At 38.4% G+C, this 13288-nt stretch overlaps 1 protein-coding gene and 1 non-coding gene across 2 annotated transcripts in view; one reads left to right on the top strand and one right to left on the bottom strand.

The window, feature by feature from the left end:
- The first annotated feature begins 210 nt into the window (after positions 1–210).
- The window catches only part of ORC5 (origin recognition complex subunit 5), a 72533-nt gene continuing 59455 nt past the window's right edge, over positions 211–13288 (top strand). Inside the window, exons 1-3 of the mRNA XM_036864435.1 lie at positions 211–445; positions 4558–4650; positions 7829–8029. Coding sequence (XP_036720330.1) covers positions 374–445; positions 4558–4650; positions 7829–8029 — 366 coding nt within the window. The 5' untranslated portion in view covers positions 211–373. The remainder of the gene's footprint in view (positions 446–4557; positions 4651–7828; positions 8030–13288) is intronic.
- LOC118901414 lies at positions 12243–12348 on the bottom strand. Its single transcript, XR_005021386.1, has one exon. It is a non-coding gene; the product is annotated as a U6 spliceosomal RNA (small nuclear RNA).

Genomic DNA, 13288 nt, shown 5'->3' with positions numbered 1-13288 from the left:
GTTCTCGACTTAGTGGAGCCCACAGGGCCCCCTTAGCTCCTTCAAGTGCTTTCTCTGTTCGCCAATCCCTGCACCCCCCTCTCGACCTTTGGGCGGCAAAGGCCGCAGCCCGAGACGCCCTACCGCACAAAGCAGGCTCCGCTAACCCCTCTACGGCGCCCAGAGCCCTACCGCTTCAGGCTGTGGAAGACTAGGGCGGGTCCGACGCTTCTCTTGCGCGCTGACGTCACGCTGACGCACGGCCACGCCGGCTCCTCCCACAAGCCCGAGAATCCGGTTTCCGGCGGGAGCGCGGAGACCCGAGCGTGGGTGAGGTTGCGGTTGTGAGCGCGGAGCTGGCCGCGGGCTCCTCTGTCCTCTGGTACCCGCCAGGATGCCTCACCTGGAAAACATGGTGCTTTGTCGCGAGTCCCAAGTGTCCACCTTGCAGTCCCTGTTTGGAGAGGTATTGTGGTCCAGCTATCTTTTCTCTTCCAAATCCCGAAGGCAAACAATTAATTCCGTGGTCTTGCGACATGTTCCAATTTTTAAATTTTCGTTCGGATTGAGGGGCCGTAGACCTTCTTTTGCGTTGAGGTAGGGGGTGTTATACGTTTCTCCCACTCCTCACCCAAAGTAACTTGTGAGCGGTTTCTTAAACTGCACGGGAAGGACCGGCCTGCACTAGGGCTCGTTGGCCCAGGACGTCATCTTTTACACACGCCACGGTTTTGAGGGGGTGTTAGTCCAGAGTAGCTACTCGAAGTTGCTTCTTACCCCAGCTGAACACGATTTTATACAACAGGTGTGTTTGCCCAGTGTTACTTATTCAAAAGTGAGTCCCCACGTTTCAGTGAGGTAGTTAGTGTAAGTCCTGTGTGGATGGGTAGTTGTCAAGACCAGTGAGGGCCAACGCGGTGCTTCAGGTTTAAAACTTCAGCGGCTTTTCCAGCGTTGATAAAGCACAGAAGAGGTCTTGTCTATGCTTCTTGACTAGCAGTTCAGGTGTTGCCTAAGAGAAGAGGTTAAATGTTTCCTCTGGATGAACACTGCTATGGAGTCCTTTCCATAGGAGGTAGCATTCATCAATTCCATACTTAATCTGTTTTTGATTATATTCTGGTGGCCTTTAGTGAGCCTTTTGCTTCAGACTCATTAATTAGACTTGGAATTGATCACACTTGGATCTCATCTGTAAGGAGAGTAAATGAGAGTTTAGGGTCACACTCACACGTTCTCCCCTCACACCTCTGGTTTGCTTTCATAAGTACTGCTTTTATCCAACTACCGGGGTGGCAGTCTGGGGTGGCCTGTAAAGTATTAGTGGAAAAGTACCACCCTCCTTCTAAAGGGGCACATTAGTTAGGGAACTAAGAGGTCAGGGACTGCACCCTCAGTATTCTAGTTATAACGCTTTTTTTTTTAACGTCAGATTTTTTTTTTTTAAGAAGGCATTGGGTCTTTTTTTTTAACTTTATTTATTTATTTTTGGCTGCGTTGGGTCTTCGTTGCTGTGCGCGGGCTTTCTCTAGTTGCGGCGAGGTGGGGCTACTCTTCGTTGCGGTGCGGGGCTTCTCATTGCGGTGGCTTCTCTTGTTGCAGAGCAGGGGCTCTAGGTGCGTGGGCTTCAGTAGTTGTGGCACGAGGGCTCTAGAGCGCAGACTCAGTAGTTGTGGCACACGGGCCGCTTAGTTGCTCCGCAGCATGTGGGATCTTCCTGGACCAGGGCTTGAACCCGTGTCCCCTGCATTGGTAGGCGGATTCTAAACCACTGCACCACCAGGGAAGCCCAGTTATAATGCTTTTAACTGTAGTTATCTATATTATCACTGAAACATTTTCTTAGTTATACCTTATGCATTCCTTCCCTGGAGTAGACAAACCCAGATCACTACAAACAGAAGTGGTCCTCCTGAAAATGAATGTTGGCAAATAGAGATGAGTGGTATCGATTTGGTGTAGATCACAGAAAGAAATCATATTTAACAATTTTAATAGCACTTTTCTGTAAGGTGCTGTTCATGTAGGAGATGCAAAGATCTATAAACAACTGGTTCATATTTCTTAGCAGATTCATTTATGTATTCAGCAAATAAATATTTAGTAAGCACCTTCTCTGTTCCAGGCACTGTGCCAGATCCTGGCTTATTACAGTTTATGTTAGGTTTATGAAGGTGAAAGGTTAAATAACAGTGCAAGAGTTCAATACAATTCTAGTTAACAGTAGAAAAGATAATGTAAGGTGGAATATTATTAAGCACCAAATAATGGATGCAGATAAGTGTGGCAGGATTCCAGGAAAGGAGAGTTTTAGTGTAGCTTGGAAAAGAGTCCTGAAGGATATCCTGTGCTTCTCTTTCAAGGTGAAATATAGTATTGTATTAGCAGAGATGCTCAGCAAGCATGCGTTTAATTCTTGTTACAGAATTTTTGAGCTAGTTAATTCAGAAGAGTGTTACGTATAAACTTAAGAAAAGAATCCCTGTATGAAACATCCATTTTTAATCTGTTGGGCTGCTCTTGCCATAGGCATTTGCCATTAGAAAGTATTTTCCTGTATAAATCTGAGTTCCTGATTTGTCTTGCAAAAAGGAAATTTGTAACTTGGTGGCTAGAATGTAATAAATGTTTGTGACTACAGTTGGCCTTTGAACAATGTGGGAATTGGGGGTGCTGACCCCCTGTGGAGTTGAAAATCAGTGTGTAACTTTTGACTCACCCCAAACTTAACTGCTCATAGCCTTACCGAGAAACAGTCAATTAACACATATTTTGTATGTTATATATCTATTATATTCTGTACTCTTACAATAAAGTAAGCTAGAGGAAAGGAAATGTTATTAAGAAAATCATAAGGAAGAGAAATAATTTATAGTACTATACTGTATTTATCAATACTGTAAGTTTACATTGTTTATAAGATGAATCGTCTGTCAATATATCAGTATTGTCTTAATAATACAAAACACTGGGCATGTTATACCTATTACTAACTCGACATTAAAAATGAAAAGATAATGTGAAAAAGAAATTCATAGCTATTTACAGGTATAATGATTCATACATTGATAACAAAGAAGCAGCGATATGATTGCTTTATGGTAGCCTTCTGTTATGGATAGAATTCCTTCATGGTAGCCTACCTATATACTAATGAATGAACCCTTATAAAGTTTCATGGCCTACAGTATTCCAGTCATATTCATAATACAGTATTGTAAACACATGGTTACATTTTTTGAAAAACCACTTACCTGTGATGATAGGCTAATACACAGTTTCTCCAATTATAGGAAGGAAGGAGGGGTAGGAAGAAGGGAGGAACGGAGAGGGAGAGAAAGAGAAAGAGGGGAGAGGCTGGGAGGCACAGACATACCATATGGTATGTATGGTAATGTAATCCTTTGGAAGCAAAGTTATAAAACAGAAAACTAACACATTATTAATTTTATATTAAATATCATTCACCTTATGCCTTTGTAAGGATATACTATTATCTACATATATTTTACGCTTCATGGCATACTTAATTTTTCCTATGTGTTTAGGCTATGTGGTTCATCTGTGAGTTTTTTCAAATTGTTGCAAATCTCCAGAATTGTTTCGAATATGTTTATTGAAAAAAATCCATGTATAGATGAACCCAAGCAGTTCAAAACCTGTGTTGTTCAAGCGTCAACTGTACTATTGTAGTGGTAGATGATGATCATAGAGACTCTACTTTTTCATGAAAATTGCATCATCCAATTTTTTTATAATTATTTTTTAAGTGTATGTGAATTCCTCCAAAGCAGGTTTTATCTCTGATTTTTGTACTCTTTAGTGCATCATGGTTTTCAGCATTTAGTAGCTGTGTAATAAATGTTCATTGAATGAATGAAACATATTTGTAGTATTGACCAGACCAATATAGGGGTGTTTGACAATTTTTACTTTTCTCTAGGCTGCTGACTCAGTGTACTTCAGGAGAATCTTGGGAATATGTATTTTGAAATATATGCTGTGTAGATTTGATCATTGAAAACAATGATGAAATGTACACATTTAGGCCAAGGTAAATGTAGTATGCATAATTCAGAAGTATCCTGTAAGTTTTCCTTAGAACAGAGGACTCTTGAAATTCTTTCTAGCCCTGTGATTACATATGCTTAGTTTCAAACCTTAGAATGTAGACTGAAGTTGCAGCCTGTGGGCTTAGATTCTATAAAAAAAAGGTTAAGAAAAAATTGAAGTATGGTCAAAATTATTCTTGAAAATTCTGTTAAATCTCTCATAAATTTGAAAATACAAACATTTATATATATAAACCTGTATAATAATAAAAGGGTTGAATATATATATGTATAGTAATATATCATATATAATAAATAGGCCAAATGTGATTTTCCAGAAATTTTGAGAAAGAGTAGAGTTGAATTCAAGTAGGTTTAAGGTGTAATGATGAATCCACTAAATGCTCACTGTAGAAATCATTTGGATTGAATAATTTACTTTATCATGGAAAAGTTTGTCACAAGTTGATGAATGTTTATTTTCTGTTTTGTATGTGCAGACTGATATTTGTCTTTTCTCTGCTAGAGACATCATTTCAGTTTTCCATCCATTTTTATTTATGGACATACTGCCAGTGGAAAGACCTATGTAACACAAACTTTGTTGAAAACTTTAGAGGTAAGAATATCCGAAACTCATTGTTAATTGATTTTTATTCATAGACTCCTAGAAATAGAAGGGATCTGGGAGATGTTTAGTTTACCTTTCTCTGAAGGAATATCTTCTACATAAAACATTTCTGACCAACTTTTGGTTGAAGACCTTCAAAGACTGTAAGCTTCAGAAGGCATTGTTAAATAACTTGAGCCTTGATGTTAGAATGTACTTTTTAAGTTGAGCCAAATTCCTCTCTCTAACTTTCACTGGATGATAATATTTGGGGGAAAACACACATAATAATAAATTCTTTAAAAATACTAAAATCTGTTTCTTCTCCATTATTGTACATATTTGTAATATTGATAGTGATAAGTCTGAATCTCCACAAGTACAAAACTAAATATGTCACCTTTACCCTGCCCTTCTTCCCGTATTGCCTCTAACAGTGAATTTCACCATTCACACAGTTGTCTAAACTTGCTCTTTACTCTTTCTTTATCCTCACTCTCTCAGTAAATTGAACAGTAAACACATCCTGCTGATTCTGTATCATTAATGTCTTGACTCCATGTAGCTTGAATCGTAGCCATTGCTGCTACCTGAGTTTCATTTACCATTATTTCTTTCATTTATTTCCACAACAGTTTCCGAAGTGCAGTCTGTTCTCCACCCTGCAGCTAGTCCATGAAAATCTTAAATAAGATCTTTAGGGAAATGTTCGGGTATTTTGCCTGATATATAAGACCCTTCGTGAGCTGAGTTCGGTTTATCTTTCTTAACGTAATGCCTAAGAATTTGAGATAGAGTCTGGCAGACTCATGTTCTTCTTCAGGGTTCACCCCTTAGTGCTTTCGCATCTGAAAAGTAGGGCTAATAGTGACAACATTTGGAATTGTTGTGAGAATTCAGTGAGTTAATACATGAAAAGTGCTTACCACAATACTTAGTATATAGTAAGCACTCGATAAAGTTTAGCTGCTCTTGTTCGTGATTATTGCCACACCCTCTTTCATATCCTAAGCCAGGGATGGGCAGACTTTTTCTTACGGGCCAGATAGTAAATATTTCAGGCTTGCGGGCCAGGTACTTTATATTACAACCACTCAACTCCTCCTCAGTGTGGAAGCAGCCGTGGACAGTATCTATCTAAATGGGTGTGGCTGTATATATCAAAACAGATTGCTAACCCAAAGGCTGTAGCTTGCTACCCCTGGTCCTAACTCTAGCTCAGAGTATGCGTGTTTTGTGTGGCATACTGAACTATTTACAGTTCTTGCTGTCTCTTACTTTCAACCCTTGGCACATACTTCTTGGAATGGCTTTCTTGTACTCGTTCACTCCAACTCTTCTACCCTATTATTTGGCAAATGCTTATTTATTTTGCTAGGTTTTCTTGTGTTTACACTTTGGGTAGCCTTTTTTGACACTCTGGGCTGTGTTAGATGCCCCTCTGTTGTGCAGCCTCAGCACTCTGTGCTTAATTCTGTCATAATATTTATCCCTTTCAGCTGTGATAAATGTTTGTGTTTCCCTGGCTTGAAACTGTGAGTTTCTTGAGATTATTCCCAGCACAGTTCTTGGCATATATCAACTTAGGGATTTTAGCCTTTGATCCTGAAGATTGCCTGTGCATTTTAAAATACAGATGCCTGAGGTTCATACCAGGCTTCAGAACCTGAGTGTACAAGGTCCTGGCTCAGGCATTTGCATTTGGAACTCCCTGCATGAAGTGTCCAAAAATATCTATATTGAATAAAAGCATGAAAACTGAATATGGAAGTTCCATATTTAAGGGCTGTATTTCATTTTTTAATGTATCTTGATTTTTGCTGCTACTTAAACATTGTAATGATGATTATCACCACTTTTGGTATAGGTACACAGAGAGACATTTAGAATATGCTGCCATTAAAGGTCATGGATAGCACACAGGTAGCAGTAAACAAGACAGTCTTAACAGAGCTATTGTGGACTCTAGTTTATAAAGGAGTGTGGGGGTAAAGGAAGTCAGAAAATGCTGGTGAAATTGTGCCTAAGTAAATATAATGAAGCCTTAGTTACACTGCTACTCTGAGAAAAAAAAGCCTCTTTATTGGGTGAGATTTATAGAATGTCGCTAAAAATAGTTATAGGTTCCATTATTTGTGCCAGATGCCACAAGCTGTCCTCCTCTGAGTGATCAGTACTGCTTTTGTGATTTCATTTTGAGAACAGACTATATTTATAAATCTTTTTTTTCCTTGTTACTTCTGGAATTAGCTCCATTTTGATAGTTCTCTAAATGAAGAGCTAGTTCTAAGTCCTCATAGGGGGATTACTCTGGTTTTTAACTCTTAAAAATGTTTTTTTGGTTTAGGTGTGTCCATGATTAAAAATATTATCTTAAAATTATAAGTAAGAAATTCCCACTAAGAATTCTAACATTCCCATGTTCTTGGGTTTCTTTGTAAGAATTCTTTAGCGGGAAATACAGGTTTGCTTTCAATCCCTGTAGGAAACAAATGAAAACTCAAATAATTAAAGTGAGTTTAATGGAGGGACTATAATATTTTACAAAGGTTGAAGAAATGTTAAGGGAACCAATAAGGGATGGTGATGTGCTGAGAGCCTTTACCTCCCTCAGACCTGAATGGCGCAGGAAGGAGCTGTAATCAGGCCCCAGCAAGAGGTGTAGCCTTTGATGAGGGGCTGCCCAGCTCGAGCTGTAGCCTTTGATGAGGGGCTGCCCAGCTCGAGCTGTAGCCTTTGATGAGGGGCTGCCCAGCTCGAGCTGTAGCCTTTGATGAGGGGCTGCCCAGCTCGAGCTGTAGCCTTTGATGAGGGGCTGCCCAGCTCGAGCTGTAGCCTTTGATGAGGGGCTGCCCAGCTCGAGCTGTAGCCTTTGGTAGAAGATGCAGCCACTGTCAAGCTGTGGGATGGGGGTGGGAGTCAAGGGAATGAATATTCAACTTCTTTCTCTTACCACTTTGCTTCTGTCTCCTGGTTCTTCCCATTGGCTGAATCCAGCCAGAGCCAGAAAATAAGAATCTGGGCGATGCAGTCTGTAGTGGTCAGCCTCCTGGGGCATTCTCCAAACTCCAGAGCAGTTTGGAGAACGGTGGGGTATATATTTAGAAGGGCAAATGGCGGATATCCAGCAGAGCCACTGTTGTGTATATGTGTTTTCTATTTACACTTTTTTGGTTTTTGTTTTCAGCTTCCACATGTCTTTGTGAATTGTGTTGAATGCTTTACCTTGAGGCTGCTTTTGGAACAAATTTTAAACAAGCTGAATCATTTTAGTTCTTCAGAGGGTGAATGTTCTACTCAAATAACCTGTGAAACATTTAATGACTTCGTTCGCTTATTTAAACAAATAACCAAAGCTGAAAGTCTCAAGGATCAGACTGTATATATTGTAAGTATCATCTCTTATTTGAAAACTGATTTATTAGATCAATTTCCATATTTTTCTTTTGAGACTTATTATGTACAGTGCATTGTACAAGGTGCTTATGCAATATAAAACTATTTTAGATGTATTTATTTTTTTAACTGAGGTATAGTTTTTTAATTGAGGTACGTATAGTTGATGAACAACATTAGATAAATTTCAGGTGTACAGCATAGTGATTCACAATTTTTAAAGGTTATATTCCATTTATAGCTATTATAAAATATTGGCTATATTCCCTGTGCTGTACAATGTATCCTTGTAGCTTATTTATTTTATATGTAGTAGTTTGTACTTTTTAATTCCCTACCCTTATGTTGCCCCTCCTTCCTTCCCTCTCCCCATTGGTGACCACTAGTTTGTTCTCTTACCTATGAGTCTGTGGATGTAGTTCTTATCTAAAGGGAGCTTCAGTTTAGTGGAAGAGCTATGACGTGACGTACTCAAATATGACTACATGTAGAATGTGATTAGTAATAACCATGATATGCAAAGCACTGATTCAGGCACATCTGGTACAGCTTCATAAGGTGATAACATTTGAGATAGATCTAAAAGAATGATTCGGGTATCATTAGGAAGAAACTGAAGAAGAGGAATTTCCTATAGAGGGAATTAGGCAAAGGCATGCAGATGGGAATGGAGGCCAGGGAATGCCAAATAGTCTGGTCTTAGTGGGTTTAAAGTATGAAGGAAGAAAAAGAAGAGTAGAAAGGTGGGTGGGGGTAGATCAGGGAGTGTCTTGAAAACCATACTAATGAGCTTTATTTCATTTCCTAGGCAGTGAGAGGCAAGGACGTAGTGAAGACTAGAGCAACAAACATGCTTTAGGAAGATTGCTATGAAGGCATGTTGAATAGGTGAATTTGAGGGGATTGAAAGACATAGGCTAGATGGTTTTGAGGCTCTTGTAACTGTTTCCATTAGAGGAAATTTGGGCCTGGACTAGAGTTGGGGCAGAAGATGCAGAAAAGAATAAATGAAAGAGACAGCAAAGGTCAAACTTGTCAATTATGTATGGGGTAGGTCTGGGAAAGATGAATTGTTTGATTTTAGGTTGGCTAAGTTTAAGTTTTAGTTTTACATCAATGTGAAAATAACTAGCAGACAACTGAAAATATATAATGTGTTTTACACTAGTGAGATTTTATAACACCGTAACCTTATTTTAAAAAATGATTATCTCTGGAATTGAAATTAAATTTTAATATAATACCTTCTCATAATGGCTAAGTTTATACTCACCGAAGGGACCACATCTTATGCATTCTTGCATCTCCTTAAATATATAAAACAGTTCCTTCCACATTTTAATTTTGTTCATTTATTTATGCAAATATTTACTGAGTACTTCTTATGTGCCAGGCACTATTTTAGATACTGGAGATGGAACAGAGACAGAATAGTGTCTGCCCACTTGTGGCTAATTCCTCTAATTGAGGAAGACAGGTAGTAAGCAAGTTAATATGTAGTATGTCAGATGTGGTACATTAGAGTAAGGGAGAATCCACTGGGCGGGGGAGGCTAGCTATTTTTCTAAGTGGGGAAGGCAGAGATCTTACTGAGATGATGATAACTGAGCTGAAACCTGAAGGAAGCGAGGGGCAAGTCATGAAAATATCTGAAAAAAGAGAATTCCAAGCAAAGAGATTTACGTGAGCGTACAGAGGAGACTGGAGCATGCCTGTGTATTCAAAGAATATGAAGGAGGCCAGTTTGGCTGGAATATAGTTTAAGTAAGGGGGAGAGGGGTAATGTTGAGAATCAAATGAAGAGTACAGGTACATTTGATTCTTCATTTGAGAATGAAACGAAGAGTACAAGAGTACACTAGTGCAGGCTAGTGTTATGGGTTGATTTGTTAACTCCAAAAATTCGTATGTTGAAATTCTAACCCCTACTACCTCAGAATATGACCTTATTTGTAAATGGGGTCGTTGCAGTTCTAATTAGTTAAGTTGAGGTCATACTAGAGTAGATTGGGCCCCTCATCCAATATGACTGATGTCCTAATAAAAAGAAGAAATTTAGAGACAGACACGCACATAGAGAAAATGCCACATGAAGATTGGAGTTATGCTGCCACAAGGCAGGGAATTACCAGGAGCTAGGAGAGGGACCTGATACAGATCCTTCTCTAGAACCTTCATGGGAAGCATGGCCCTGCCAATAACTTGATCTTGGACTTTTAGCTTCCAGAACTGTGAGATAATAAATTTCTGTTGGTTAAGCCACCCTGTTTGTGGTGCTTTGTTATGGTAGCCCTAGGAAACTAATACAACTAGTTATGAAGCATTTGTATTAATCTAGGCAAACAACATGTTGGCTTAGACCGGGGTAGTAGCAATGGATGTGGTAAGATATGGACTGGATATATTTTGAAGGTAGGGTTGACAGAATTTTCTGATAGAGTGAGTGTGGAGGAGGAGAAAAAGAAGTCAAGCATGACTCAAAAAAAAAAGTTTTTGTGCACTTGAAGGGATAAGGTTGTCATTATCCGAGTGGAGAAAACTGCAGCAGGTGGGGTCTTGCTGGGGGAGAAGGAGTGATGAGGAATTTGGTTTGGGGCATGTTAAGTCCAAGTAGAGATGTTCAGTTGGCAGTTGGATGCTTGAGCCTGAGGTCAGGAGAGGTTCAACATGGAGATACCATTTTGGACTTCTGAGCATATAGTAGTAGTACTTAAAGCTGTGAGACAGGATTAGGTCACCGAGAGAGTGAGTGAGTTAGAAAAGAGGTGAGGCCAGTGACCGAGTATTCTAGTGCTCCAGTGTTTAGGGGATGAAGAAATGAGGAGACAAGAAATCAGTGATGTACTGATGTCCTATACAAAGAAAACTTGGAGAGTGCATAGTCCTGGAAGTCTCTCTGAGCTGCCCCTCTCCTGGTCTTTTGGCTAGAGGAAGTAAGGTTTTTGTTGGGGCTCTTTTGGTCCGTGCTGCTTGGCCTTCCTGTGTTGCCGGCTTCTTCAGCTCCACAAATGGGATATGTGAGGCAAAAAGACAACTTAGACAATTCACCCTCTGAAGTGAGTTGTCATTCTTCTGGTCCTGAGGTCCCTAGCTGGTCTGCCTTCTTCGTTCCACCTTTCAGAGCCCCATTTGTTTTATAAGTAATACTCAAGATTCTTAGTTTTACTTAGGAGGAAGAGGAAAGTACATCTACTCCATCTCAGAAGCAAAAGTCTAATTTTTTTTTCTTAAGAGCAGGTACATAGTGAAGAATTAATAACTGCTAGTATAGTTTGGCACTATTACCTTGATTTATGCTAAGGCGACTCTAGTTTAACCCACCATTGCTTTTGCACCATTAGTGCAAATGTCACCATGATGAAAAAGGCATGTAAATTTTTAGTATTATTATGAAAATAGTTTTGACCTCACCAACTTCCTGAAAGAGTATCAGAAACAGCACGCCCCCCCTGCCCTCACCTCACAGGGGGCCACGGACTACACTTCAAAAACCAGTGATGTAGGAAATAAGTTGATCTTTCACTGGGTAGGGTAGGCAACAAGATCACTGGTGGAGAGAGGGATTTAAGGAAATGAGTCTACCATATCAGAAGGTCATTTATGTGGATTTTGAAATATCCAAAAAATACAGGAGTTATATTAGAGATGTGATAGTCAGAAACTATAATATTTAAAGACCAAGGAGGAGTGACCCCAGAGTGTTGGATGACTCCAACAAGTAGAGTTTCAAAGTTGTGTCTTTAGGGAAGAGGGAGAATCAATATTCTGCAAAGAGCCATGAGGAATAAGTAGGACCCAACTCACTTTTCAGGCCCACTGGATCAAAGTAGGCATTCAATAAGTTATTTGTTAGATGACTAAACATTAGGGTGGAAAAGTTTGCAGGTGTTTAGCATAGAACATTATTTAGAGTAAATCGTAGAATGTTCACCTATCTAATATATGAATTGGTAAGTTTCAGCACTTAGGAAATAATGCAGAAAGATGTCTGAGAATGTTTTCTAGTCAGTAAACAAGCTTACAAATCAAGAGTCTATTAGAATACCTTCAGGTAAATTATTTAAAAAATGTTTGAATCTGAATTAAAATTTTAACTTCTTCAAATATTAGTTATTTGATAATTGCTTTTTTTTAAACATCTTTATTGGGGTATAATTGCTTTACAATGGTGTGTTAGTTTCTGCTGTATAACAAAGTGAATCAGCAAAAATATGGAACGCTTCACGAATTTGCGTGTCATCCTTGCACAGGGGCTGTGCTAATCTTCTCTGTATGGTTCAATTTTAGTATATGTGCTGCTGAAGCAGGCACTGATAATTGCTTTTGAAGAAGGATCATTTATTAAAATACCATAAAACCATTAATTACAGTGGGTTAATTGTATCCAGTCAGAAGAATGAACTATTAACTTATTGCTTCAGCTTTGTGTTTTGCATTAAAATGGGCATACAAATGGGCCAGTTTATTTGAATTAATCTGTGTCCTGTATTAGAGAGTTTTTAAATGGAAATTGATGGGAAAATTGCAATTGCGAATACATAGTGGAGAAACTAATTTGTATTTTTTTAGTGGTAAATAATTTTAGCTTTATTTTGTCTAAATGAATTAAGAATGAAATATCTTAAGTTGATTACTCTCATACATTGTTTCAAGCTGTCTATTAATCAATAAAACAGATACAAAACAATTTGGACTATTCAGGGAAATAATATTATATTCCCTGCATTTTAATTTTATTCCTAATTTAAATGATTATAATTTGCAACATAATCCCAGTAGCATTATCATAACACTGAACAAAAATTTAATCTTTCTTAACATGATCAGTTTTCTAGTTAAACAGGGTTTAGTATCGAGTTACAAAGTTCAAGCAAGAAAAGTTTTACATGATGAAATTCAGAATTTTCTTCTGTCAGGTCAGAAAGCTTTGTAATTATTGGTATGTGATAGACATTTATCTTTTTACTAAATGTAATTAAAAATGCACATAGTTTTATTAGTTTTATTTCTTGTATACCTATAAGAAAAGGTCCTTAGAGCATCTTAATTCATTATCTTTTTGATGGTATATCTTTAAAACAAACCTTTTTTAGTATAACTATGACCCATTCTCTAAAATCTGGGTTGAAACATGTTGTTAGTAGTTCATTTTTTAACTTATTTGACCTATTTGAAATGTCTTCCACAAATGTAAATACTGTTTAAAAAATTAATTCATAAGTTCCATTTTTTTTTCACATGGGAAGTTCAG

This window comes from Balaenoptera musculus, chromosome 9 (genome assembly GCF_009873245.2).
Source record: "Balaenoptera musculus isolate JJ_BM4_2016_0621 chromosome 9, mBalMus1.pri.v3, whole genome shotgun sequence".
NCBI lineage: Eukaryota > Metazoa > Chordata > Mammalia > Artiodactyla > Balaenopteridae > Balaenoptera > Balaenoptera musculus.
This window is presented reverse-complemented; position numbering and strand designations above follow the sequence as displayed.